The sequence below is a fragment of the Streptopelia decaocto genome (assembly GCF_964273445.1).
Source record: "Streptopelia decaocto genome assembly, chromosome: 6".
Classification (NCBI taxonomy): Eukaryota; Metazoa; Chordata; class Aves; order Columbiformes; family Columbidae; genus Streptopelia; species Streptopelia decaocto.
In genome coordinates, this window is record NC_138660.1 from 4,141,732 (window position 1) to 4,168,308 (window position 26,577).

The 26,577-nt window shown below is 38.9% G+C and overlaps 2 protein-coding genes across 2 annotated transcripts in view; one reads left to right on the plus strand and one right to left on the minus strand.

The window, feature by feature from the left end:
- Positions 1 to 672: 672 nt before the first annotated feature.
- Positions 673 to 13,320, minus strand: PDCD10 (programmed cell death 10). Its single transcript, XM_082055139.1, has 8 exons — positions 13,182 to 13,320; positions 6,467 to 6,681; positions 5,774 to 5,827; positions 4,343 to 4,460; positions 3,579 to 3,705; positions 3,120 to 3,198; positions 2,729 to 2,811; positions 673 to 1,158 (listed from the first exon to the last, which is right to left on the minus strand). Exons 2-8 carry the CDS (start codon positions 6,560 to 6,562, stop codon positions 1,077 to 1,079), a joined length of 639 nt encoding a protein of 212 aa, XP_081911265.1. The 5' UTR covers positions 6,563 to 6,681; positions 13,182 to 13,320; the 3' UTR covers positions 673 to 1,076.
- A 116-nt stretch (positions 13,321 to 13,436) lies between these two features.
- SERPINI1 (serpin family I member 1) overlaps positions 13,437 to 26,577 on the plus strand; it is a 46,795-nt gene continuing 33,654 nt past the window's right edge. Inside the window, exon 1 of the mRNA XM_082055657.1 lies at positions 13,437 to 13,568. The gene's annotated coding sequence lies outside the window, so the exon portion shown is untranslated. The remainder of the gene's footprint in view (positions 13,569 to 26,577) is intronic.

The following is a 26,577-nucleotide window of genomic DNA, read 5'->3' on the forward strand; positions in this document are numbered from 1 at the left end:
CCAGAGGTTTATTCTATAGATTCTCTTTCAAAATCAACTCAAGGTGCACCTCAAAGGGGTAGGCAAGATATTCATGACAACTTGTGAAATATTACCATGAAATCACAATGCTAACATTTGAATCCGGCCATCGGCAGCTTTTAACCATCTACATTGACATGCTTTGTCAATCGAGGTCTCACCAGAATTCAATCCCTGAAAAAAAGAAAATAGTTGCCTTATTGGCATGCATAGTATAGACATCACTAGTGCTACCTGGACAAGTTCCGTCTTCTCCTCCCTCCCAACAGGGCACCAATATTAGCTTAATATTTTAAATTCACCCTTTGCTGCACAGCCAACTGCATCTATATAAGTAATTCTCTGCTCAAAACCTCCGAGTAGTCTCAGAGTAAAGAAAACATCAACTCACCACCAATAGAAGAAAAAAAGGGGGATTTAGTTTCTATCACAAATGCACACCTCACTTCTGGGGTTCTAGATGACTTTTCCAAAGACATTTAAATAGAACTATTCTAAGTATTCTGGTCTAGTATTCTATCAGAGGCTGTACTGATTTGAACTGCCAGTAGTTTTAGGCACCCCAATAATTTCAATTTTTCCCTGTAATGAATGTTCCGCAGTTCTGGAAAGGTGAGTTATGCATTGTCGTTCACATACAAAAAGCCAGTCTAACAGATGTAAACTATTTATTGAATATTTGCCACCAATATTGTTAAATACATAATCTTGCAGTTTTCCCGCTTTCAAGTTAAAATGTCAGAAACAGAACACCAAATATTTACAATTCTTATAAGGAATGTTACATAATGACACATTAAGGCGAAAATTCTTTTGGCTTATAATTCTGAAAAGAATGATAATAGCAAAAAGTGATGCAAAATCTTCATTGTGAGATTATGATTAAGCTACAATGTTTTACAAAAATATGGTGTAAGATGGCAATAATCCCATTCAAAATCCTGCATTAGGCCCCTCAAGAGGGACTGATAATTTATACAGTCAAAACTTTAAAATTTACATATAAAGGTACCCTATCCACCATTGAAAAGTACAACTCTCAACATATACAGTTTTCAGGCCACAGTTTTGAAGGTCTGGAGTATCAAGTTGGTTTGATGAATTAGTCGGTTGGCACTTATGAACACATTTATTGCCCTGTTAAAAGAGAAAGATACTGCATCAGACATTTCCAGAAACGTATCATTCAATAAATATAGCATTAACTTCAGGCAACTAAATGTATTGGCATCTGGGCTCTACGACTTGGAAGCATGTTGATGTTTTACCCTGTTCTGATCCACCTGAAGCTCACTACTGGCAAACAGACACTCATATGCATAGCTAATCCTAGAAAGACTACGTTTATTGGCAGAAACTTAAAGACTTTGGCTCTCAATCATCACTGACATCTCAATCTTGTAGCTCTGAGGTATTAGCTAACCAAGAGTGGAGCAGATGATCATTAAATGCCTCTTCTTTTCAAAGCTGAACACTCCATCCCCTAGTAATTTCAGAATTTGCAACTCATTCCTCATGAAACACTAAGCACGTGGAAGTGACACACTGTTTTAGTTATCTTTTTGTTAGGAAAGAGGTGGGGAGTCACTGAGTTTTTCAGCTCAACAACGACATCTGTGAGCATGATTTTTTTGTTTAGTGCTGTTATTTTCCAGTGGGAGCACAGTATCTTCAACATGCAGTTCAGACAGATTTAAATTACTTCTGATTCCACAAGGATATGAAATACAAGCCTTACCTGGGATTTCTTGCAATATTGAGAATACCCACACTTAAATTATGCCCACAATACACAGCACCGTATTCAGGGCTAAACAGAGCTGGTGTCTTTCAGTACCATGGGGGTACACACACACAATATCCAATATCAAATACTTTTCTAATCAACTGAGACTGTTTAGACCCAGTTAATGTGAAAACTTATCCATGCATCTGTGCAGTCAAAGCTAACAAGGTCTAAATTTCTCATTTCGGTATAACCAAATTTAGCCCAATTTCAGTAAGAGGAGGAAAAAGAATCTTTGATAGGTAATACACTATCCCCTGGGTGCTGTCAGTCTTTGCCAAGATCAACAAGACCAGACATGAAAGTTAGTTCTCATCTTCAAAACAGTAGCACATGCAACATGTTGGCACTGTCAAGATCTGAGTCGGATAATCCAAACCAGTCACTACAGTGAAACATAACAGTAGTGACTTCAAACCCAAGGTGAAGACCTGAAAAAAGCCTCACTTTGAAGGCTAAAATATTCAAATATAAAAAGATAAATCAGCAGAGTAGCTCCAAACACTGTGAAGCACTATAAGGAGCTATACAGGACAATAAAAATGTAAATCAAAGAAAACACTGCACAGATGTTTAGTGTTTGCAAATGGTATTTCAAATAGGTAGACTACTTTTTCTTCAATAAAACAATTTTTTGTCACTGAAAAAACCCATGCAAGGCCATGAAATTTAACTTCACGTATTCAAATTGTAAGCTAATTCCACACATGGGTGTCGCCCGGTGGTGCATTTAGAAGACTTCCCTTCCCTCAAAAGCATTACAACAGGAATAAAAGTATTTTAAAGCAGCTATGGTGGCCTGAGGACACAGGTGAGGAGGTCCTGAAGAAGGCAGCTTATGCCCAAAAGCTTGTCTTATTTTCCCCTGCTAGTCAGCAACATCTTTCATTACATAAAACACTTGTATAAAAACATACTTACTTTCCATCTTTAAAATAAGTTTTCAGAGTATCACTGAAGCTTTTGGAGTATTTTACAAACTCTTTCTTTTGGTGCTCAAGTGCCTAAGAAACAAAAACACCAGAAGCGGAGTCTTAGTTCACATATTGTTGGGTACAGTCAGAATCTTGATGTTAAACTGAGAAGATTGGGTAACATTAAGATAATATAGAAATTTTGATTATTTTTAGATGACATGCAGAAAAATCACCCTCTTCCTATCACAATGCTGAGACCTACCAAAAAACAATCCTGTTGTTAAAGTATTATGTCACTGACCAGTTAAGCTCTCCTATTAATCCTTTGATCAAAAGGATACACACTTCCTCTTATACTATTAAAAATATCGTGTAAAAACAGTTATTGCACATACCCGCCGGTTCTGGTATTGGTATTTCTTGAAGACATTATTTACTGTGTCAAGAAGTTCCTTTATTGCACTTGCGATGTCCCTGTTTGGCAATAAAAAGATAGGTGTAATATCCTTAAGATAGCCTATTTAAATATTGGAAATTAATCCCCTTCTTGTAGTTAAATATTTCATAAAACAGTCTCTACAGAATAAGTACCAGACAGGATGTAGCAAAATCAAATTCCAAGTGCCAGATCAGTGGACATAGGAATTCAAACTACGAATCTGCAATTTAAGTTTGGTCTAGTAACATGGGGCTCTCGTTAAAAAAATCCTTAAATCTGTCCATTTATAAGTGAGAATCAGACTCCTTTCCAAGGGAAACGGTGTTGTTACCATCTCCTACAGCACTTGAACATTCAGATTTCAATAAAAAGTTTGCCCCCTCAATCTGCAAAACATATACAATACAGTACTTACTTGATTGTCTGAAGAAACCTCACTCTGTCATTGATCTCGTCAGGAATCTTACTAAGAATCTGTTTAAGTGCTCGTGCCTTTTCATTAAGATCTTGGAATTCTGGTTCTGGTCTTTCAATCATATACTCTAAGAACAAGAACATATTCAAAAATACCATTAGTTTTTCCTCAAGTCTCTAGTGGCAGCTAAAACCACGACTTCACAAAATGCAGCAGTATTGCCACGTTACATTCGAAAGCGAACAGCACAAAAATAGCCACGATCAGAAAACTGCAGTGAATACACCCTGCATCAATAGAAACACAGTGCAACAATAATCTCTATTGCAGCAAGTTGAAAAAAGAGCTTGTCTTTCTTTTAGTGAGACACTGAAGACGCTGCACTAATCAAATGCAGTATTAAAATAACTTAAACCTACTGTACGCTCTGACAGTGTAACTACTGCTTCTAATTTGAAGCAGAGGAAAGGTGTATTATACTCCACATACGCATTTTTCTAGTCGCTAGCAACATAGAAGGTGAACTATGCACACACATAAACATAGTTCTAAACATTCATTTTCTTTCTCTTATTAATCAACTATGTTTTCTTAGGGAGACATAATTTTTGCAAAAGAGGTATTCAGAAAACACAAATATTATTTTGCCAAGCTGAAAAAAAGCTATTTAGAAACAAATAACCTGTTCTGAAAACAGGCATCTAGAAATACATGTTCCCAGTTAACAGTGTAATGAAAAATACTTATTCAACATAAGATATTACCTTCTACATCATCAGCTGCCATACGCAGGAGAGACTCTGTGAAGTTCACATCCACACTTTTTTTCTCCAGAATTTTCATAATTATGTCCTGTGTAAGACCTGGATTTTCTTTTTCAGCCTGGAGGGCAAAGAAAATTTATTTTATTAAATATGCAAGACCTGAATATTGCAAGCACAAAGGCAGATTTTCACGTCACTTGCTTCATATACTGCAGGACTTTGCCAGAAACTTTAAAAGTCTGATGGCTTTAAACTAGGAGACTGCATTGAAAACCATATTTCCACAACAACACCCATTTTTCTCAGATTACAGCGATTTTGTATGAACAACTTTTCCAATAAGCTTTTCTACTCCTTTCCATTTGAGTAAGAAAGTTTTTCATTAATTCTATATTCTGTTATATTTCCCTAAACACTAAGCTTTGAGACAATGACATTGTATCCGCTGGGATTTCATTCACTCAAATACAGGTGTTACTCCCCAATTTTGTAAATGTGTCTCCTATGAATCACATCATATGCTCAAACATCATATTGGAATTGCTTTTTTCAAAAAAAAACAAAACAAAACCCTTTTGTTTGATGACATATTTAAGGAAAGCTAAGCTAGACTAACATTGGAGGTATTCCCACTACCTGTGCTGCTATCAAAAAATTACAAGAGTGTGTGTTTTTTTTAGTTAGTACTACCATTTCCATCAATATCTCAGATGGGCATTATTTGTGTTTAGCTTAGCTCCTCACCACCATTCGCAAAAATACTTAACTTGTACAATTTCCAGTTGAGACTTAAGACCACTTATGTACACTTGGATTTAAGTGTAGAAACAGGGGAGTGTTACTTAGTTGAATAGCTCATATGTTAAGATATGTCATGTCTACATTTATTTCTCTTTAAACAATTTCAGATGATCACCACTTCAATAAAGCAGTATAAAGGAATATCTGTATTTTCATTCTTTATGAAAAGTTAGCTAAATCTTTCTTCTATGCGATGCAAATACAAACATTGAACTTATCCTCATCCACAAAAAAATCCCATTAACATTCACTCTGTAAACTATTTACAAATCTGCTTCATGCCTGTCTCTCATGAGCACCTATTCTACGTAGTCTTGTCATATTTAGACTAAGTTTATTACCTTAACACCTTCACTGACTCCTCATTTAGCCTTTTATAATATGTAGGCAAGATACTGTTTGTTTAAAATTGCTCAACATGCTTGTATCATTCAGATTTCTACTCGTAAAATTTGGAGACATCTCAAACTTATGGTCCATTGCAATTGTCCGCTTTATTTTCAGACTATTGGATCATGGATGCGTTCTTCAAACACGAAGACACAAGGAAACAAGACAGCTGAGTTTTTCGCTTCGTCATGTATGGTTTAACTTTCAAACAAGCATTCTTCAATACAAGTTGCTTCTCACCTTAATAAAAGCTGCTCTCAGTGTCTGAGCTGCAGACAGATTTACTCTTTCTAGCTGCAAGAGAAGTTGAGAATTATTAGCAATTCTAATGTTATCGGAACAAAACAAGTACTCATGCCTTGCCTTATGCAGCATAATGAAAAGGGGAACTGACAGAAGTATTCAAATTACTGGTCTCATTTGAGGGAGAGATACTGTAAAGTTTCATCCCAAAGGAAAGACTTCCCCCTCCCTAAAATAAAAACATTAAAATCAAACATGTCACTGCACGTATTTTGCATTTACCCAGCCTACAGCAAAGGTCTCACAGAAGCTTTTGAGAACATCTCGACCACCTCCGATATTCACAAAAGAGCAAATATCCTATTAAATTATAGCCACTAGAAGCAAAATTATATGTATCAAACTGTTCGCAGGTATATGTTCAACTGTATGTTACTTCTTGCCGTCAAATGCAGGACCTAGCATTTTCGTGAAAATCCTCTATAAAGGGTAAGAAAAATTACAAGGTCCAAGACAACTAGCAACCTTTGATGAGCAAGAAATTGTATTTACAGAAAAAAGGATAAAACAGTACATAGAAAGATGGTGTTGGGCACAAAACTTCCCCAATGAAAAGGAGCAACCTGCCACCGTGATCATATTTCCCAAGGTAAAAGGGATTATTACATTTTAAAGCAAAATATAGCTTACCTCATTAAAGACAGGGTACATAACAGCATAGAGAGGCATGGAAACCATAGAAGTGGTCTCTGCTTCATTCTTCATCTCTTCCATTGTCATCCTCATTCAAAGACCCACTTCTCAAGGAAAACACTATAGAAGCAAAGAACTCCTCATTCACTGGAATGTTTTTTCTTTTTCCTCGTTGTGCAAGAATACTTGAAGAACTTGAAAAATATACAGTCCTTTGGTTGTGCAAGAAAAAAAAACAACACACAACAAAATTATGAATGTTCCTGACTGGCAGCTTCTAAAAATGAAAAAGCACATAACAGTAATTTGTTACTGCCTAGAAACTGGGAATTACTTATGACATGAGTTGACTAAATATGGAATGACTACTTCATGTAACTTCAAAACCTTAACTGACATCTATTAAACACACAGGTATTTTAAAGAGTGAGGTATTACCAAAGACATTTTACTTCAAGTTTTTATGGAATTAATTTTCCTGAAGAGGTTTTATTTGATAAGTATTACAAAAAACTTGCCACCACTTGTAAGCAGCAGCATAAAATTCCTGACAACTCACATATATAAAAAGCCTGAAAAGCATTTCGTGCTGTAAACCCAGACCCCCTACAGATGTATTACGACAATTAACATTAAGGCTACCTATGAATACTCGACATTTTTGCATATGGTCAAGCTGCGATTCTGCTGGAGATCAGTGCCTACTTTCTGCCCATTTGAATTCCAAATACTACATCTTTGTTTTTATATAAGCAAAAATCTTAAGTCATGTTTCCACTCAGGGTGTGTCAACGGCTACGTTAACTCAATGGAAAATTATTGTTCCAGTAACTGAACCGAGGTTTTGGAAACTCTCCACCCAGTCCAGCTCATCATATCCAACACAGTGATCATTGCTCAGACCCAGAAATCATGTGGAAAAGAAAAAAGGTCACCCTAGAGTTCATAATAAATCTTTATTATAACCTGCTTCATCTTCTGTTAATAAGATTATTTTAAAATATTTTATGTGACATAACCGAGTTCAAAGACCTGAAGTCCAAGTTAGGAATAAAGATAAAGAGAAAGAAATTAATGTTTTAAGTTTTTAAATTTCTTTGGAATATTGAATGCATGAGTTTTTTCCTCCTAACAAGCTTCAGACGTCAGGCATTTGTATGTTTGTGTACTGATTTGATAGTTTAGTAAGAAGCAAAATAAGTTAAATTTTTAAGAAACTGCTGAAGCTATTACAATAATCAACATGACTTTCCAATAGCTTGAACAGGTTACAAAATGCAAGGTATTTTTGCAAGCTATACTCCACACTGGCTAAAAATCTTTAGGCTGTTTAAACAGAACAACAGATACATAATTTTAACTAAACTACTATATACTTTCCCTGGGCAAAAAAAAGTATAAGTGAAATTTGTTATTGATTACAGTAAGCGTAGAGAAGAACTTGGATGAGTAAGAAAATCATACGTCTCAGCTGAGCCTAAGATTAAGCAATATGAATATACCCAAAAGTGAAGAACTGGTCACGCTCCAGAAAGAGCCAACCGATAAAACCTGAGTTGAAGAAAAATGAAACATGACGATAGTAACAAGCAACAGCTCTTTATACAAGTCTGCTGACATGGACTAATGATTGCAAAATCTCATCTTTGTTTCTCTTACTGTTCCAATCCTTCAACATGACATACATGAGCAGATTCCTGTAGGCACAGAACAAGATTACTGGGACTTTAAAAAGGGTTCTGTGTAGATGAGATGTGTCCCCATGGATGGAAGTGCAAAAATCAGGGCTCTTGTATTGTTTCTCACCTACCCGTTGATATTCTACAGCTGTCGAACGTGGAAGAATACAAGTGAGTATATACCATTCCTCAAAAAGTTGAATACCTTTAAAGAACTTGTTTCAGAGTTACATAAATTCATGCAAGGTCGACTCACATGGCAGGAGGGAACTTGTCTGAACAAGTTTTCACTCACAACTGCAAGTACAAGCTGCCCCATTTATTATACATGAATGTTCCCTGCACTACAGACTCTGGTGTGTAAGGGGCAGAGTGGATGGAGAGCTGTTTGTTTTACCATTTAATTCAGTGTTTCTGGAAGTTCAGTAAAAATATATGCTCATGCAAGATACTACATTAACAAGCGTCACAGAAGACAGCCTTCGCAGATTAATTCACTGCAAGTTTTTATCTAGAGTACTGTATTGTCAACAGAATAAGTTTTTAAAATAGTTAACTCAGGTCATTGAACATTGTTCTAGTCTACCCAGAAGATTTTTCACCAGAGGAAGAAGGGCAAAAAAAGGACAAAATAACCATTAGATACAATTACTTTGTTTCTATGGGTTAGCAGTATCCACAAAGAAAGGAACTTCTAACTGAAATGATGGATTTTTATGATGATGAAAAGCTATTACACTGTGGACTACCATGAAGAACTCATTTTCTCCTGAAGAGCCATAAGCTATTGTTACGAATCCAAAGTATAGTTAAACCCTCCATATAAAAACAATTATACACCATCTATTACTGCTTTACCAGACACTGACACTCTTCAAACAACACACAAACCCCTGGATTTATATTAACACAAAGGATACAAGTGTTGCGACTGAAGACAATAGGTAGATTCAAATACAGATGCACAGAAGAAATACATAAGAACAAATACTTTTGTTGCCAACATATGAAGAGAAATGTACTCAATATATCACACTGGTTGTTCATTATTCCAGAAATCTTCCCATTTTCCAGAAGATACTTGCACAAGAACGTGACATTACCTCACGTATTTGCCTGCTAACATTGCCACACTATTTGTCTTTGCAGCCATGGATCAACTTCTTGACATCTTTCAGATGTAACTTAGATGCACTGCAGTCTTTGCTAGCGTTAAATAGCAGGGATAAAAATCTTCACCAAAAAAACTCCACATTTATTTATATTAGAGATAGTTTGTCATGGCTGCACTATACCACAGACAAACACCTTTGAAGAAAGTCGCTATCCTGATTATGGCCCGAATCCCCATGAAAACTGAACTTTTTGTTCTATTATTTAGATCAATTATTAGGAAGTCCACTAGCTTTCAAAATAGCCTGACTAAAGCCAAAGTTTAATGCATATTATCACGCAGCAACTAGGAGATTTCAGTATTTCTTTTGGTATGTGATCACAAGCAGCCACCTGCCAAGCTTATGGCAACACTGACTTCTAAAGGCTTATCTTCAGTTCACTACAGTCTCAAAACAGTCTTGAGAAGAGTTTGCCCTAGTTTCACCTGCCAATTGGTTTTTTATATTCTCAGAAAAAGGTGGAATAAGATTCCATGAGAAGGCGATCTATTAGGACAGCACAACGTGGTCGTGCTGTTCAGAAAATCCTGGCAAATTGCTGTAAGATCCGAAAAAGGTGTCACTCTGCTGGCAAACTCGTTAATTGGTCTGAGAGGGAAGACAAGGACAAGACAGTAGGATACTGCTACATGTTCAGCTGCATGCAAGATTCTTTTTTTGCTACAGTGATCCCACAGATTCAAATCTGCTTACGTGCAATCAGAATCGTGCTTCATGCTACATCAGATAAAATCACCCATTGGAGAGAACATACAGAACAGTATAGAGGATTTAAAGAGAATTTAAATTTGAAAACTATGCTGCTCAATCTTAAACCATCAAACACCTCAAGCTGTATTCCAGGAGATGTATTAACATGGAACATATACTTTCAGTGTTACTATAAATCTTATATTCTAACCTTTAAGTTGCAGCACTAAAACATTATCCCAAACATTCAGCAAACACTGAGAGAACTGGTACATTTTAGGTGAGGAACAAATTCAGATATTTGATAGACCTATTTCTAAATATCCATCCAATAATATTTTAAATCATTCAACTGAATTTTATCAGGAAAAATAAAAGGGAAAAAAACCCCAATAACATTAAGATAAACTTCCTGTAAGCCAAAAAGGGTAAATAGCAAAAACCAGCACACTTCCCAAAATGTACAGCTACTGTTGTCAGTACCTAAGGTGACAATTTGTTTAATCGGTGTCATTTACCGACAGACTGCAGGTCATGCACTAAAATCAAGCAGCAGAACTGCAGAGCTATTAACCAGAATGTAACCACAGCAATATAAGTGCAGAGCGCAGTCACCTTCCACAAACCCACGTCTGCTCATTGGCCAGTGACAAAAACAAGCAAGGTATCCATGGCAGAAAGGTGCTTGATTAAAACTACCTTTTGAAACAGTGTTGAAAGAGAACAGAGTCTCACAATTAGAACCTTTAAAGAGTTTTAAAACAACAGAAACATTAAGGATCAACTGGCAGGATTACAATCTTTGGTTATGTCATCAGTAGATCTACCTATATACTGATGTTGTCTCTGTTCCCTTCTGCAGGCTCCATCTACCTTAGATGTGAAAAACTAAGCACCTAGACATTAATACTCTTTTTAGAAGAGTACTAAAGAGAAGCAAGGCCTGAGGCAGTGATCCACCAGAATGATTATTTCAATGGTTGGGTTCTAGCAAAAACTACAGTTCTATTCCCGCTAGAAAAGGCCACCCTTACTGCCAGGAAGTTCAGCTTCACTTTTTGCAGTGAGGATTCAAGAAGAGGTTTGACTTTTAGCCTGATCTGTGACCCCTGAGTTACTAGAAAAATTAATTTACATTCAGGAAGAAAGAGTAGGGGGAGGGAAACAGCAGCATGAATTCTATCCTGAATTCAGCAGCAAAGAGCTTGGCTTCTGTTTGTAGAACCAACGTGCATGGAAGAAGGGAGTTTTGGTAATTTACTAATTACAGTTGCAAATATTACAGAAGAAGAAAGACTTGCCGAGTATGCTCTTTTTAACTACATGCATACCCCACACATAGCTGGGTAACTAAGTCTCCCTTAAATCAAAAAGGTCACTTAAATCAAAAAACCCACACTCCTTTTCCTTGTCAGATGGTAACTTACCTACCAGCGATGTATTTCAATTATAGATTGTAATTATCTCCCATTGTATAACTCAGATCATATGGTACAAAGCTTAAAGGCTTTGTGCTTCAGATACAGAACTGCTTTCCTTCTTTTTAAAGCTGATGTGGCTTCATAACAGTACGGTTGAATTAATTTGAATTGTGTATAGATCAACTGCTACAATAACAATATCTGTATTTTAAAAATCAGTAAAGATAACGAGAAAATTTAAAAAGGTACTCTGCTATACTGATCCTATATTCTTCTAATGCTTACACACAGCTGCTTTGCTAAGGAGTTAACAAAATGAATGTAATTAGAAAATAGCATTGAAGTTCTAACAGTATCTTTAAATGCCTCTCACTAGAGCAGAGATTGGCAGTTTTCAAATATGCACACACATAAAACAGCCACTTACAGTTGAGTTCACTCTGACAAAGCATAACTGCTTATGCATTTTATTATTTTAAGAGCAAGCTGTATGACTAATTCAGAAGTCACACAAACTCACAGTAAGTCCAAGATGTCCATTCGTAGAATCACATCAACTTCAAAACAAATAAACAAAACCAAACAAAATCCAGGTCTGCTCTTAAGTCAGATTTACAATTAGTTCATGTTCTTTTGCAATGCTGAACTTCATGATTTAGTCTGTCTTAATACACCCAGCTTTTGTGTCTGCTTAGCCCATGAGAAACTATAACCTCCTGCACTGTGCCCCAAATTCAGTAGTTAGGAACACTGAAATTATTATACAGCATAACTAAACCAAGTAAGGGTTCTTAGCTGATATAATCATAACATATCCCTGGTTTTATCTTTCTTTTTTTTTCTCCTTGGAAACGTGAAAGTAAAGCTACTACTCTGCAAATACTAACAGCTAAGGCACAGTTTCAAACATATAAACACATTCCAACAAGCCAACAAATACCAGAGGGCAATTAGTTCCTCTGATAACAGGAACAGCACAAACCTGGCCCGGGATTCTGCGATCCACCCGTGCCCCGGTGTGCGTAGGCTCCAGGAAAGGACCCAACCAAACCCCCCAGCTCAGTGAGCAGCTCAATGGGACACTGAGCGTCTCCCCAGCCTGTTCAGTGTCTCAGGGGCGCGCACCCGGGTACCGGTTGCCCCTGCCCGGCAGTTTCGCCCCGGAGCCGCCAGGTTTGGGAGGGAGAAGGAAGGAGCCGAGACGCCTTTTCCTCCGCTCACACCTGGGAGGGCCCAGCCACCTGCCGGGGATCCGCTCCGACCTTACGACGAGCTAAAAATAAGACACACAGCCGGGCCTACGCTACCCGGGGCCGCCTCAGGCCGGGCAGCCCCCTCGGCCGTTCCCCCGCCCCGGAAGGGCAGGGAGAAGGACGAGCCCTCGTCCCGCTGCACCCCCGCCCTGAGGGGAGAGGAAACAGCGCCGGACCGTCCCCTGTGAGGGAGGGACGGGCAGGGACACCCTCCGCCCGCCCCGCACGGCGAGGCCCGAGGCTGCGCTCACCTGCGGCGGGAGGGCCCGCAGGCCCCGCCGCTCCTGCCCCCGCCCCGTCCTCCCGCCGCCAGGCCCCGGTACTGGAAAGAGTTTGAGGCGGCGCAGCCCCAAAGGGCGAGCCAGGCCCTGCGCAAGCACACTAACGGGCCCCCCTGCCCTCCCGACGCGCTCGCTCCCCCGCGGGCACACGCCGGGAAGGGAAAGACGGCAGTAAAGCCCAGCGGCAAATCCCAGCCCCTCGCCGGCCCTCACCTCACCGCCCCCGGAGCCCTCGAGTGCGCCGCTCGCCGCGCCGGAAGCGCCCGCGAGGAGGAAGCGCCGGCCGCGGTTACCACACACCAGGCGTTGTCCGGAACCAACCGGCGGCCCCGCGGGGCCCTGGGGGTTGTAGTCCCGACACCCGCGACTACAAGCCCCACAATGCAACGCGGGGCCGGGAGGGGGCGGAGACAGGCGGGGAAGAAGGAGGCGGGAGTGGCCAATCGGAGCGTGAGACCGGCGGGTGGGGGCGGAGCTTCCGCGCGACGATGAGACTACCCCGGCGGCGGCGGCGGGGGGAGCACACCCGCGGCGGAGCGCGGAGCGGAGGGAGCCCCGGCGGGCAGCGGGCGGGAGTGTTACCGTGCCGATAGCGCTCCGGTGAGTGCGCTTGTCCATTCGCTGCTGGGAGTGCATGTGCTGGGCGGCGGCTCCGGTCTGTTTCTTGAATTGAGGGGTGCTTCACGTCGCTCTGTTTGAGCACTAAGCGGGTGTTGGTAACGGCGGTGCGGCGGAGCGTTCCTCCCTCTCTCCCCCTTCCCCCCCCCCCCGCGCGGGGGCCGCCGGTGGGAGCGCCGGCACGAGCTCAGGAGGGTGCCCCCGCAGCGGCGGCGGTTCCGTTAGTGCGTTAGTGCCTGAGGGGCGGGAGGACGCGCTCGCCGGGGGGAGGCGGCGGCGGGGATGGAGGCGTTGGGGAGCGGGGGCGCTTCCCCGCCGTTGAGAGAACTTAACGGGGAAGAAACCAAACCCTGAAGTGCTTCAAGTGCTCAGTCCCCCTTTGTCTCTCCACCTGCCGGCAGCGGCGGGGAGGATCCCGCTCCCGTCTCCCGGGAGCTGAGGCGGCCCCAGCCCCGCTCGCCACCGGCTGCGCCGCAGCCCGAGCACTTTGTTGTCAAGTTGTACTGTGGTAAGTGTTGCAGCAGTAGTTCATAAAAACCCGTCCGTGCCGAAGATGGTGTCGGGCAGGTCCGTGTGGCGTTTCTGGGCGCTCTCCGGGCGGTCTGGAGCCCTTTTTGGAGGAGATTTTCTCGTGTGTGGCACAATGGTGCTGTTAATGTGTTCAGTGCTCCACAGACCGTACACTTAGATGGAGTATTTTGTCTGTTAAAAAATACTTAACTTGTATATTGTTCATCGAGGTAGTTGTGTTACTAGGAAGCTTTAAGACTTGAAGTTTTTAAATTTTCATTATTTTAATATTTAAAATTAACTCTATTATTGAGCTGCTAACTCAGTTTTGGATTTGATCTGCGTTTCTGGTGCATCAGTGTGAATACTTGCCTTTTGAAAAAATACTGATTAGCATCTCCTGTGCTAACAAGACAGATGGGTTCCAGTGCGAGCAGGTGAATTAACCAGTAAATTATTAAACTTGTCAAACATCAGCTCTAAGTTGCAGCAGTGAGATGGCAAAGTGGGAAGACTTTGATGTCTGTGAGAACAGACAAATCCTGTGCACAGACTGTCACCGGTCCCCATCGCCTTCATGTACGTGAGCAAAGAATGCTGGGGACAGGGAAAGAAAAATAAAGCACCTGGATTGTTTTATTTATTATGTGTACAGACTTCTCACCCTACCACTTTGTTTTATTTTAATCGGATCTGTGTATGATTTTGCATATATCAAATACTCCACGCATCTCGGTATTGAAGGGCTAATTAAAATTTGCATAGTGTGTATAAATTGTGTGTTATTAATCACTGAGTATCTCTGATTCCTCAATTCTTGTCTCATCATTTTTGATGCGATCAGTAATTCTGTCTAATGGAGAATGATGCCATTCTGATTAGGTGAGAGACATTTACCAAAATGTCATAGCGTGGACTGAGCCAGATGCATGTCTATGGTGTTTTGTCCTTTCCGTGAAATGAGTATGTTTTCAAGTAAAGCTAAAAAGCTGCAATCCTACTGGTGCTAACACTTGAAATAGAATATGCCATCCCCCTCCATCAATTTAGTGATACTTCTCCAGAGTATGTCCTTTTGGATTGTTTGTTACAAAAGCAACAAGGTCTTGGACCAGATTAATATCTTCTTATTTTTATGTACATGGTATTTCTCAGAATTGTTGTGGCTTGGTTGAATGTGTTGAGGAATAACTGTCAAGGAGCTGAGTGATTGAATGGTTGTTGGCTTTTCTGTAAGGTCTGGGTTGTCTACAGAATTACAGAGGGCAACTTAAGAGGTAGTACAAGGTGAAGGCTTGTTAAGTTTGCTGTTAAATGCAGTCATGAGTTCCAAAATTTATCTTCACAAGACTGTCTGTCTTATGTGTTCATGTCCTCAAACTGAGTTTGAGTTTTTAAATTTGCTTTGGCTTTGTCTCCCCATCTGCCATTTTCAGGGAATGTTTTGTTCACATGCTGGTGAAAATATTCGTGAAGGTGTCACTCATCTACTTTCATATTCATTGTTGAAATCACACAATATCCTGTGTGTCTGCTGGCCTACTGAACGCCTTGGTTACAGTGCTGCCAACTCAAATTGATTCCAAAAGTGGCCTGGGATTAACACACCTTTGAGCTGTGGAGTGACCGGTGTGATGTGTTTCTGTGCCCCTTAAGACTGGGGTCTCTTGCAACCTCCTCTCCTATGGAAGAATGCGTATATGTTCATATATAGTCTAGCAGAGATCTGGGAGCACGTGGCTGTGAACGCTACAGAGTTGTGATAACTCTTCTGAAATTTATTCTGTAGATGTAAATGTCATGTTTATATGTAGTTTAATTCAACTTCTGATCTTAACTGTCACAAAATATAGCAGTGGAGAGGAGTTAGTGCAGATAGGTTTCTTCACATTGAGATCAAGCTACTGTCATCTCTTCAAAGTCCTTTTCAACTAACATATCTAATGTTTTTTCTCAAAATTTCATATTTGTTTTTTGGTTACTTATCGTTCATGAAGACACATTTTTTGATGTGGCTGAATACCTTTTAAAAGAATTTCTGCCAGTTTGTGTTCTGTGTAGGCAATATGTTATTCTGTCTTTGCAAAACACAGGCTGAATATGAATTAAGATAGGGTACATCTGTCCTATACTCAGTCTTTAAGCTGTCCTCACATTAAATCCACTGTGTGTTCAAAATAATGTTAAAAAATAGTGTGTAAACATGGCTTTTAAAATGAATGCCTTATTTTCTTTATTTTGCTTGCCTGTCTCTGGTACAGTCAGCATCTCTGGTTACATGGCAGTATAATGGGCACATGGTAGGGAAAGACATCAATATAGTCAACTGTGATTAGTGATAGCTTTGTATTTTTCCTCAACTATATGAAAGACCAGTGTAGTTAAATTTGGAAATATCTTTAAAATTTGGGGGTTTAGTGTCTTTTGAGTGCTGTTAGTCTTGTGAACTGGATGTCAAAAGGTTAGTGAAACTTAGGGTGGAAATAGTGCAACATGTGCTCCTGCAGGAGGAAAGGAAATACTAACTTGACATAATAACAAATTTTCTTCAAATTTATTTGTAAAATTATGCTGGAGATAATGAAGCTATCCACATCAAGACAAAAAAAATATCCCACCATTAAATAATAAGTGTAAAGTTTTGGACTTACTTTCCACTCTGTACTTGGCATTTGAAGCAGTGCAAAATGACAGAGATGTAAGTAAACTGCATCAATCACGTGAGGAACATATATATATATATTTTATCATGTAAATAGTTTAGTCATTAGCAAGGGGGTTTGTGTTGGAGAAGGTCTGTAACAGCTCAGTGCTGTGAGAATTCAAGCAGGATGAATGCTGGTGTGAAACCTCTTCAGTTTCCTGACTTCACTGCAAGAATGCCATGTCATCTTTTTTCATTTTCCCTCTTCAAAATTCTATTTCTACAGACGTTTTTGCTAGTAAGCAAAGCTACGCCACACTGCATTATTTTAAAACTAAAAGCTTCCATTTCTTTTTTCTGCTGGCCTCATACACATGTGCATGTTCTGCTTCTTGCTGATCCCTCAGCCCAGTCAGGATCTGAGGTTCGTGTTGGTGGTTTTCTGGTGGCTTCGCATTTAAAAGCAGCGAAGCCCCTTTGCGGGAGGGTCACTGCTTGGCTTTTTCTGCCCATTTGTGTTTTATGTCACTCTGAATAGCATCTCATTTGGTGGCAAAGTGTGTATGGTAGAGACTTGTTCTTAGATGGTGTGATTAAAATATCAACTGTAAGGTCATGTTCTGCTTTGTTTAATATGCTTCAAAGCCAATGATTATGAAAACTGCAGACTGTGGCTAATGTGATAAAAGCTGCGAGAGTTATCCGCATCCTTTTTGGTCTTTTTGAGTGACTGCAGAGCAGCTGTAGCTGTGAGATGGGAAAAGAGAAAATTTCTTATTGATACAAGCTAATGAGTTAAATATGTGTCTGGTGTTTGGGTTAATGAGATTTGACCTCCTGTATTGTAAAGGATTTTTGGTTTAGCTGAGTGTTTAAATATTATGATAATTCTTGAGAACTATTTTTTGAGACCTTGAGACTATTCTTTCAGGAAGAATCAATAATGACAAGTTATATTCTGGCTAAAAGAAGAAAGTTAAACAATATGGTTGTATTCAGTTTTAACAAAATAGATAAGCTATTAATCAGGGGACTTCTTAGCACTTTATTATGTACCTCAGCCCTTCAGTCCTTCACCATTACCATTACATATAAAAAATTAATTGTTAAATGATGGAAACTATTTCTAATCTGCTTTGTATGTCTGACAAATCTGAAACTGTGACTTGATGGGGCTGATGGACACTTGGCTTCCTCTAGAAAGATCAGTTCTATCAGAATTGGAAGTGAAACTGTACCATGTGTGCAGTGGGATTTCTTAAATACAGAAAAAACAAGCACTTGTTAGCTAGGAATGATCTCTCCAAACCTCAGAAGAACTTCAGGTCCTGTGTTTTCATCTGTTTTTGTCTCCATGTTTCTGCATGCGCAGTGGGTGTGGGGGACTTCTTAATCTGAGAAGAGAGAACCATCATTTCCTTTCTAACTTCTTTGAACAACATATTTAAGGCTTTGTTTTGCTTTTGGAAGTCTGACTGAATTCTGAGAGTTTTGCTCAGATGCCACAGGAAAGCAAACACTTTAATTGCCTTTGCAATAAGATAATATGCCCAAACACTTGCTCACCCGTTGCATTTTGCATCTGGTGCTTTTTAAGCAACGATGCTATTCCAGCCCTTTGTTCTCCTGTAGAAGTTTGGAGTATGCTGGAGAGCTTGGACATCTACTTTTCAATGTGATTTTGATTTTATGTGTTTTAACTGAGCTTGGCATGTCAAGGTAACACCAGGAACATGGGTACTTTGCCAGGCAGCCTGTCTGAACTCCTCACCGTCACTGAGCCGCTCTCCTTCTCTGACAGGAGAGCAAAACATCATTTTTCAGTAACAGTTTTTGTGTCTGAGGTAGTATTCACTGCCCCAGTTTTCCCCATGCATCTCAGTTATGTAAGTTGTAGTTGGAAAGAAAACAGGTTTAAAGATTTAAGACATCATTAATTGCTACACTAAAACTGCCCCTTTGAAAGGTTTTCTTTCCACTTTTAAATTAAAGCAGTTCTTGGAGCATTTAATGATTGTGGACTTCACAAAGCAATTCGAGTTCGCTGAAGCAACTCATGTTTTCTTTCTCAGATACCTTTTTATTTAAAAAAGTGTTTGCTCTACTTTCTAAACTATTTAAAGATATTAATCAAAACCTAAGACAACAAGAACAGCTTACTGTAATATCAGGTCTTCAACTTGAGATCCTGTTGATGTAAAGGAAAGCTGTCTAGGTCCCTACCCAAGTTGTTGTAAAGATATGTAAAGCCTGTAGGTGAATGAGAACCTTTCATCCACAAAGAGAAACATGAGAAGTAGGAGGAAGAAGAGAGGGAAGCCAAGTTATTTTTACTGTAAATATGTCAGTTTATTGACTTGTTAATTTCAGATTTACGCAAAAAAAGTGTGAGGAGGAAACAGTAATGTCTGCCAAAAACAAAGTAATTAGTGGGAGTTGAAATATGTCTAATGATTCTTACAAGTACTAAAGAGGAATAAACTAGTCTCTTATTAAACTCGATATGGACTTTTAAAACACTGTAGTAGTTCTATTTTGTCTGTGAAAGCATGTGCACTTGCATATGGTGAATAAAAACCTCTTTATAAAGTAACATTGTTTATTCACAGTAATGTTACAGGCAACAGGTGTTTTTGTGATTTATTTATTTTTTTCATTTAAGTAAGAAACCGAAGCTGACTCCACACTTCTAAAATAAAGGTTCAGATAATACTTGACAAAGCTTTTGCCTTTGCTTGAGGTCATTCCTCTGCAGCAGAACTGGGCCTTTCCTCTTCATGTGCTGTTCCTCGGTGCTCAGGCCTAACCCCGGAGATGTCCCTCTGCAGCATGTCCGTGCCCATCTTTGCTGCTTCTGGTCTCCAAGGGACATCACCCACCTCCTTCTGCCACCTGAAATGCCATTTCAAGGGAGCAGGACTGTCAGGACTGCCAACTGTGGCTTTCTTTTTAGAGTATGCAGAAGTAACTTTATTATTACCTCTTCAAACAGGAACATCCTACACCATGAGAACTTGTTCAGAAGTGTGTTGTTTTTTTTTTTAAGTTTGTTTCTTTTTTAAGCCAGAGGCAAGAGAATGATGAAAAACTTCCCATGTCTCCCCCTGCCCCTTATCTGACAAACTCAGGTGTGTAAAGAGCATCTCTAAATATCTGTTGGGAATTCAGCAAGGTGTGAGGTAACATTCTCAATGCAAAGTGTGATGCCTGCTAGGACTGAGCAGCCTGAAACAATGTGTGCAGTGCTTTGTAGCTGTAAGCTTTCTCATTATTCTTCCTGGAGACAGGTTCTGAAGTCTCACATGCCATGCATGCCTTTATGCAGCTTCTCAGTTTGATGTCACCTGCATGATCACTGCATGCTACAATCACTCTTCTTCTCAATTTCCTGCAGGAGAGTGTCTTTGATTAGTCCTCCCCAGCATCTCTGAGGCACAGGAATTGTCATGGTAGCACAGGAACCCATGTGGATTGTAGAGCTTTTGGAGTCTCCACTTGCACAGAAGCTACTTGGCGTCATCTGTAGCTTGCAGTTTCCATCTGCTCTCCCTACTGTGCAGTGTGTTGGAATATTAGAGAGAGCAGGATGTTAGATCTATGAGGAGATACTGAGAAAAACAAATATCAGAAAAACAAGCAAGCATAAATATCTAATTATATGGGATATGGAGCAGCAGGGCATATAGAGAAGATATCCATGAAAGTGAGTAAGAAACAAATTGACTGTAAGTAGATTTATTTCAAGGGGATGATATGCATGAAGTGAAAAAATGCCATTGGTAATTTTTCATATAAGAATGTGAGGGAGGAAAATGTACGAACAATATCAAAACACAGTGCACTTGTGAATTTGACAGAACTGATACCAGGTCTTTGTATATGAAGTGACAGCAAAAAACCCTTTAGCTTGAAGAGGGCAAACCTTCACTCAGTAACAATTAAAGTAAATTATCGAGCTGATGGAAGCTTATTTCTCAAGAAGAACACTAGGATCTCTTGTATTTGGAAGGAGAAGAAAGCAATGTAAATTCAAATCTGCATATAAAAATTGTTATAAGGAGCTAGGTCTAATATGGTATCATCTTTACCTCTAGTGAAAGCCCTGTGCAGGCAGATGTGTGATATGTGTTCCCACTATTCATCATTTCAGGATTGGTAGAGACTAATTGAATTGATATTCAGCATCCTTTCCTAATCCTTATCTATGTAACTGCCCTGTATTTGAGTTATTACTTTATCTCTTAAGAATTGTATGGCTTTAGAAGAATCCCCAGAAATATTGCTGAAGCACCAAGAGATCAAGGACAAAATCAAATTCTTGCTTTCCAAAGCTCTAGGATTGTAGTAGATGCTCAGAGAAGGTAATGCCAATGGATAGCATCATTTTAAAAGAATAAGAAAAAAAGCTTGCTTGTTTTTTAGATCATTTAGTAGTGGACAAGTCATTTAATCTATACTTAACCTGTGTTTCTCCAATATAAAATGAGTCTTCCTACTCATAAAATAAAATCTAGTAATGAGCGTGAGGCATCTGGGTATTAGTTTGTTAAAAGGTGAAGGTCTCTTTGAATGTGATTAATACTTTTAAGAACCATAATGTATTTGTATATAAGCCATGTAAGCAACTGGGTGGCCGTATAATTCATCAGGCCTGGCAGGCTTTGCTATGCTAGAGCAGCTTGGTATAGATTTTTTTAGAGATATTAGATCATTCATTTTACTTAGTCTAAGGATAAATGGTAAAATTTATCATAGACTTCCCATTTTTATTTTCGAAATCTTTCAATACAATGATTGAATAACATTTAAGAGCTAACAATTGCAAATCCTAGATATTGTTTGTAGAGGTATTTTGTACTGTCGTGATCAAAGTAACACATCATCACTAGATTTACATAACACAAATGTTATGTATGTTCAAGGAGGCCATTAGAATACAGCATTCATTTGGGAAATATTTGAGATAATAATGTATCATTCACTCATAGAAAAACTCAATATTGAGTTGAATTTCAATCAAGGCTGTGAAAATACTTGATATCCTTTAGAAACAAGAAACTGTGCCATCTCTGAAGTCTTTCAAGGTTGTGCATAGACAGGAAACAGCAAATTAACATAAAATTTCCATCTTTTTTCATGCTTAAATGATGTAGATGTGAAGTGAGTTCATTCAACAAAGCACCAATTTGGAGCTACTTTGCAGAGCTTGCTTGAGACAACGTGCTCTTGCAAGTTCACTTTAAATACGGATTATGGTAACTCCTGAAGATTTTTTTTTCATGTTTAAATTACAACTAATTTTATTTTCTTACTTTTTATTTCTGTAGTCAACCAGGTAAAATTTTTCCTCACTATCTTCTGGCTTACACAAAATATAGTTAATTAAGACATGCTATACTTTCTCCCCAGAGTCAAAGTATAATGTTCAGCTGGCCGACTTGCATGAATAATCCATCACTGTGAATCATTAATTTAGAAGACAAGCTATGGTAATTGATGTCTTTATGCAAGCTATGGAAACGCTTAGGGAAATAACTTATTTTTCTTGTTGGTACATTTTAAAATTTGTTCTAGAATATTTCTAGGCCTGAGTAGTGTTGGGTCTCTGGCCTCTGAGACCAGTTCACCTGAGATGATCTGTTTCTTCTTTTTGAGTAAAAACGTGAATATTTGTGTTCTTAAAACCATAAGGCAACCTTGGGCTCATCTTATGTGCATATACTGGATGAACCACTGTTTAAGTTTTGGAAGTTTCTAGTGAAAGGACTTGGCATAGTGATATTAGCAGAAGCCTTTATGTGATAAAAATGCCTTTCAAAAATCATGGTTATTGTATCTGATAATGCAAACAGGGATTGCAAGCGCTAATACCTACTGTGTAAGTTGGAATTTAGACCCTCTTATAGTCTGTTATGTTGGGATTGACTACCTGATGAGATGTTTCTGCATCAAACTAACATATCATCAGCCTTTGATATGCTATAGTTTGGTGGAAGACTTCTACTTGAAGATAATTTAGAACACAATTGATGAAGTCTGCTTTTATGTTAAATTATACCTTTACCATCATGTCTGTATGGCAAGAAGTGGTACTAATTTTTGTTTCCTTTGTTAAGAATCTCTTCACATTCACTCATAATTGAAATATTAGGGTCTGCTAGTCTGCAGCAATACATACTAATTTATAATTATTTTGTCTGTCTTCAAAACAAAGATGCAGCTTGGTCAGTATTTGTGTGGGAACTGACAGCTTGGTGATGTTTTGGTAGCAGTTCAGAAGCCAAATATCGATAACCTGTTAAAAGGAGTCAGGTTGCTGAGATAAAAACACCAAGTGGCAATGGCTTTTGTATTATTGCAGATTAAGGTAGTTCCAATGTTATTTTCTTTTGTTGCCGATCTGTCTCTCAAATTCTTCCTGTATCAGCGACCAAAGATGTTTCTCTTCAGTTTGAGTCTTTCAGCTTTGTACATTGTATTCAGTTATGGGAAGGTTATGAACTCCTCCTCAAATAGACTTTACAGTTTTCATTAGAAAAACAATTTTATGAACTTATGAAAGGTTTTAATGCATGTGTACAGATTTCATATATGCAAAATATGACAGAATTAAAGTCAATTTATTTTAATGGGTCTTGTACTAGAGATACGTAGCACTGAGCTGTTTTCTATTCCATAGAGGAAACTTCTTAAATATTTCTAACATGTTCAGTAACTGAAATGCAAAATAAACCACTTCTACATATAGTCTTTAAGATGTAATGATTCTTAAACCAACCAGGCATGTGTTTGTTTGGGTTTTTTTAACCTAGAATATTTACCTCTCATTTAGGCACCAAAATAGAGGTTTGTTGTCTCATGTGCTTGGCTGCTCCTGTTTGTTCTCAGCGGAGCCCTGGTACGCTGTGCTCCTAGAAACCCAGCCCTGAATTTTGACATTGTATATAGGAAGAAGAGAACGTGTTCACAAGAAACTGATGTTTGAGCTAAATTCAAACAGGCTTTGCCATTTTGGTTCAATTTCTCAAGGTATGAGAAGTATCATATAGGTGATAGCTCCAGTTATTGAAAAATGGTAATCACAACTTTTATAAAGAGAGATAAACTGTGTTTATTAATGCTTTCTGTGGACATACAGGGATTCAGCCTTGGAAAATTAAATGGGTAACTGGGTTCTGTAATTAACTTTTTTCCCCCTATGGACTGAATGGCTAAACATGAACAATTTTGAGTAGCTCCAGAATAGTTTTGTAATATTAGTTGAAGCCAAGGGAAAAAAGATAATTTTTTCAGGCCTTTTAAATAAGAGCAAAGATGCATAGTGAACAGAACTTGGTTCCTAATGGGGTTTGTATGGCAGCCGTAAAACTCGCAGAACAGCGACTACTTCTGTTTCCATACCTGGTGCAGAAGAGAGATTTGAACCTTAATTGCCCGCTTGGCCAAAGAATTCCAAAATCATTGAACCAAAACTATGTGAGCTGGACCTTTCTTAGTTTTCCCGTCACAGTTGTTTCATTCTGTGTAGAGCACATATCAGGAGCAGGTTTATATGGTCTTTTTGTCTTGCTTTGCCCTCATGCACCTCCCAGGCAACATGTTCCAGAGCTTTGTTTTATTTACTGGCAAAATGCTATTGTTAAAGTCCAGCCTTATGTTTTGTTACTACAATTTGAGACTCTTCTTGTTTCATCCCCTATGTGCACAGAATCAGAATAGTGTTTTAAATCCTTTTTTTCTTTTTCTCTCAGTGATTGATATCAAAGAAACTGGAATAAAATATTACCAAACTGGCAAAATTTGAGCTTTTGAATCCATGTTACTTTCAGACTTGTCTACCTCAACTGGCATTGTTGTTATTCAGATTGAAAAATAAGCACCTGCTTTAAATAATTCATAGCTGGACTCATGTCGCAGTCAAGCATGGGAGAAAATAACTTTGATGTAGAAAATACTTGTTTGTTGAAAAGCACTGCTTTTATTTCACACTAACCAGCTTGACCTCTTTGACAATTCATTAGCAAGATCATAAACCAAATACACTATCTGAGATGTCCACAGTTTGATCAGGACATTACAGGGAAACGTTTCTAGTATTCATTCTTGAGTGAAATAACCTCAGCAATTGTTAGAGGGAATGATGAGCTGCCAGTGTCAAACAGCAGGTGAATGTGGTTATGGTTGCCTTCCTGAAACAATTCAGCAAAAATACAATGGCGAGACCTACAAAAATCTGAACAATCTGAGGACTTTGAGGTAGTTAGCACTGTCATATCATGGTCTGACTCTTTGTATAAACAGGTTAAACTAGTAGAACCTTTAAAACAAGTACAAAGCAATATTTGTTTAATAAGGCCATGGTAAAGATTTTTTTCCTAATGCAGACTGAGGGAATGGGAGTGGAAGCAGTTTGAGGTTAGGGATCAGCTGTGCCCATTCAGGCTTGTAATTACAGCTGTGATAAGTGTATTTTCAAGTCTTGCTGTACCGAGAGTTTTCTTAATCCATTATTTTATTAGGCCTTTCATTGCCCCTCCTAGTGCATTGTAACAATTCCTGAAACCCTGTGAATCATGGGAAAACAAATGTTAGGCTATTAATTTACAGCTATATAGAGACATAAGTTTAAGTCTCATGTAGGCAAGTGTGTGGTCATGTCTGACAGTATTATATTTTGTAGCCGTGTTAAGCAAGTGAATATTACACCTACATATGCAGCAAAGACTGGACTATTTAAAGTCTAGCTTTTTAGTCTAGCATTCTGGAAAAAATACGAACTGTTAGTCTATTATTATTAATAGACTTGGTTGCTGTGGACTTCAAGAGCTAGGAAAGACTTGTCCTGTTGAAGGTGTGATGTTTGCTGCAGTTGCTTTCTGTATATTTTGATGAAAAGAAGCACGGAGCTGATGTCTCATTGATTCCTGTGTGCTCTTTAAGCCCTGCGGAGATCCAGGCCATGGAGTGTCAAACAGGGTTGGACACTTGGTATGGTGGAGCTGTTTTCACCTGCCTGTGGGCAGTTTACAACAAATCTCTCAGTATTGTCCTTTGTGTATTTTCCACCTTGGATGGCTTTGAATAAATAAGAAATAAACTTAAAAAGAACTTTAGGTGCATAATTTCATACTTTTATCTGCTGATGAGATGGACGTGGCCAAGCTATGCAGTCTGGTTTCCACAAGGGGTACAGCTGATCTGTGTGCTGCTTCAAGGATTAACAGATTCCTTGTGTGATTAGAGATGAGCTTTTGCCCGTTTGCACTTTGGGAGGTATTTGATTCCAATAGAATAACTGTTCTGTGGTGAATAACTAAAAAATCATGTGCATGCTTTGGGCAACACTTTACATACAGCTGCACCAACTCCAGGAGGTCCGTATGAGGCAATGCATTCTGGTTAATGGTTGGCTAATGAGCTGCTGAGATATATTGATTGAAAATTAAAATATCTTTTCTGCTGTGGCTGTGTTAATGGAACTGGTTGGTACAAACTGGGTCTAAATTCCTTATGTTGAGGTACAGCTGTCCACCTTGCCTACTTAGCAATGTAATTTAGACATAACTATCAGAACCTGCGGAAAGCTTGAAAATTGGCATCTTGGATACAGGCACAAGAATTCAGGTTAGCCGGTTTAGTCTTCAAAGCCACGCTAATTAAAAAGATTAACCTAATTTTTATTAAGAATGTGTATATTATCCACAGATGTGAAATATTAGACGCACATGAATCATAGCACATAATACAGAAAATGGGAGTAGTACTGCAGTCTCTTCAACAAAAGGTAGAATTAATATTAACTTACTGTAGGAAATTCTAGGGGAAACGCCTATGACT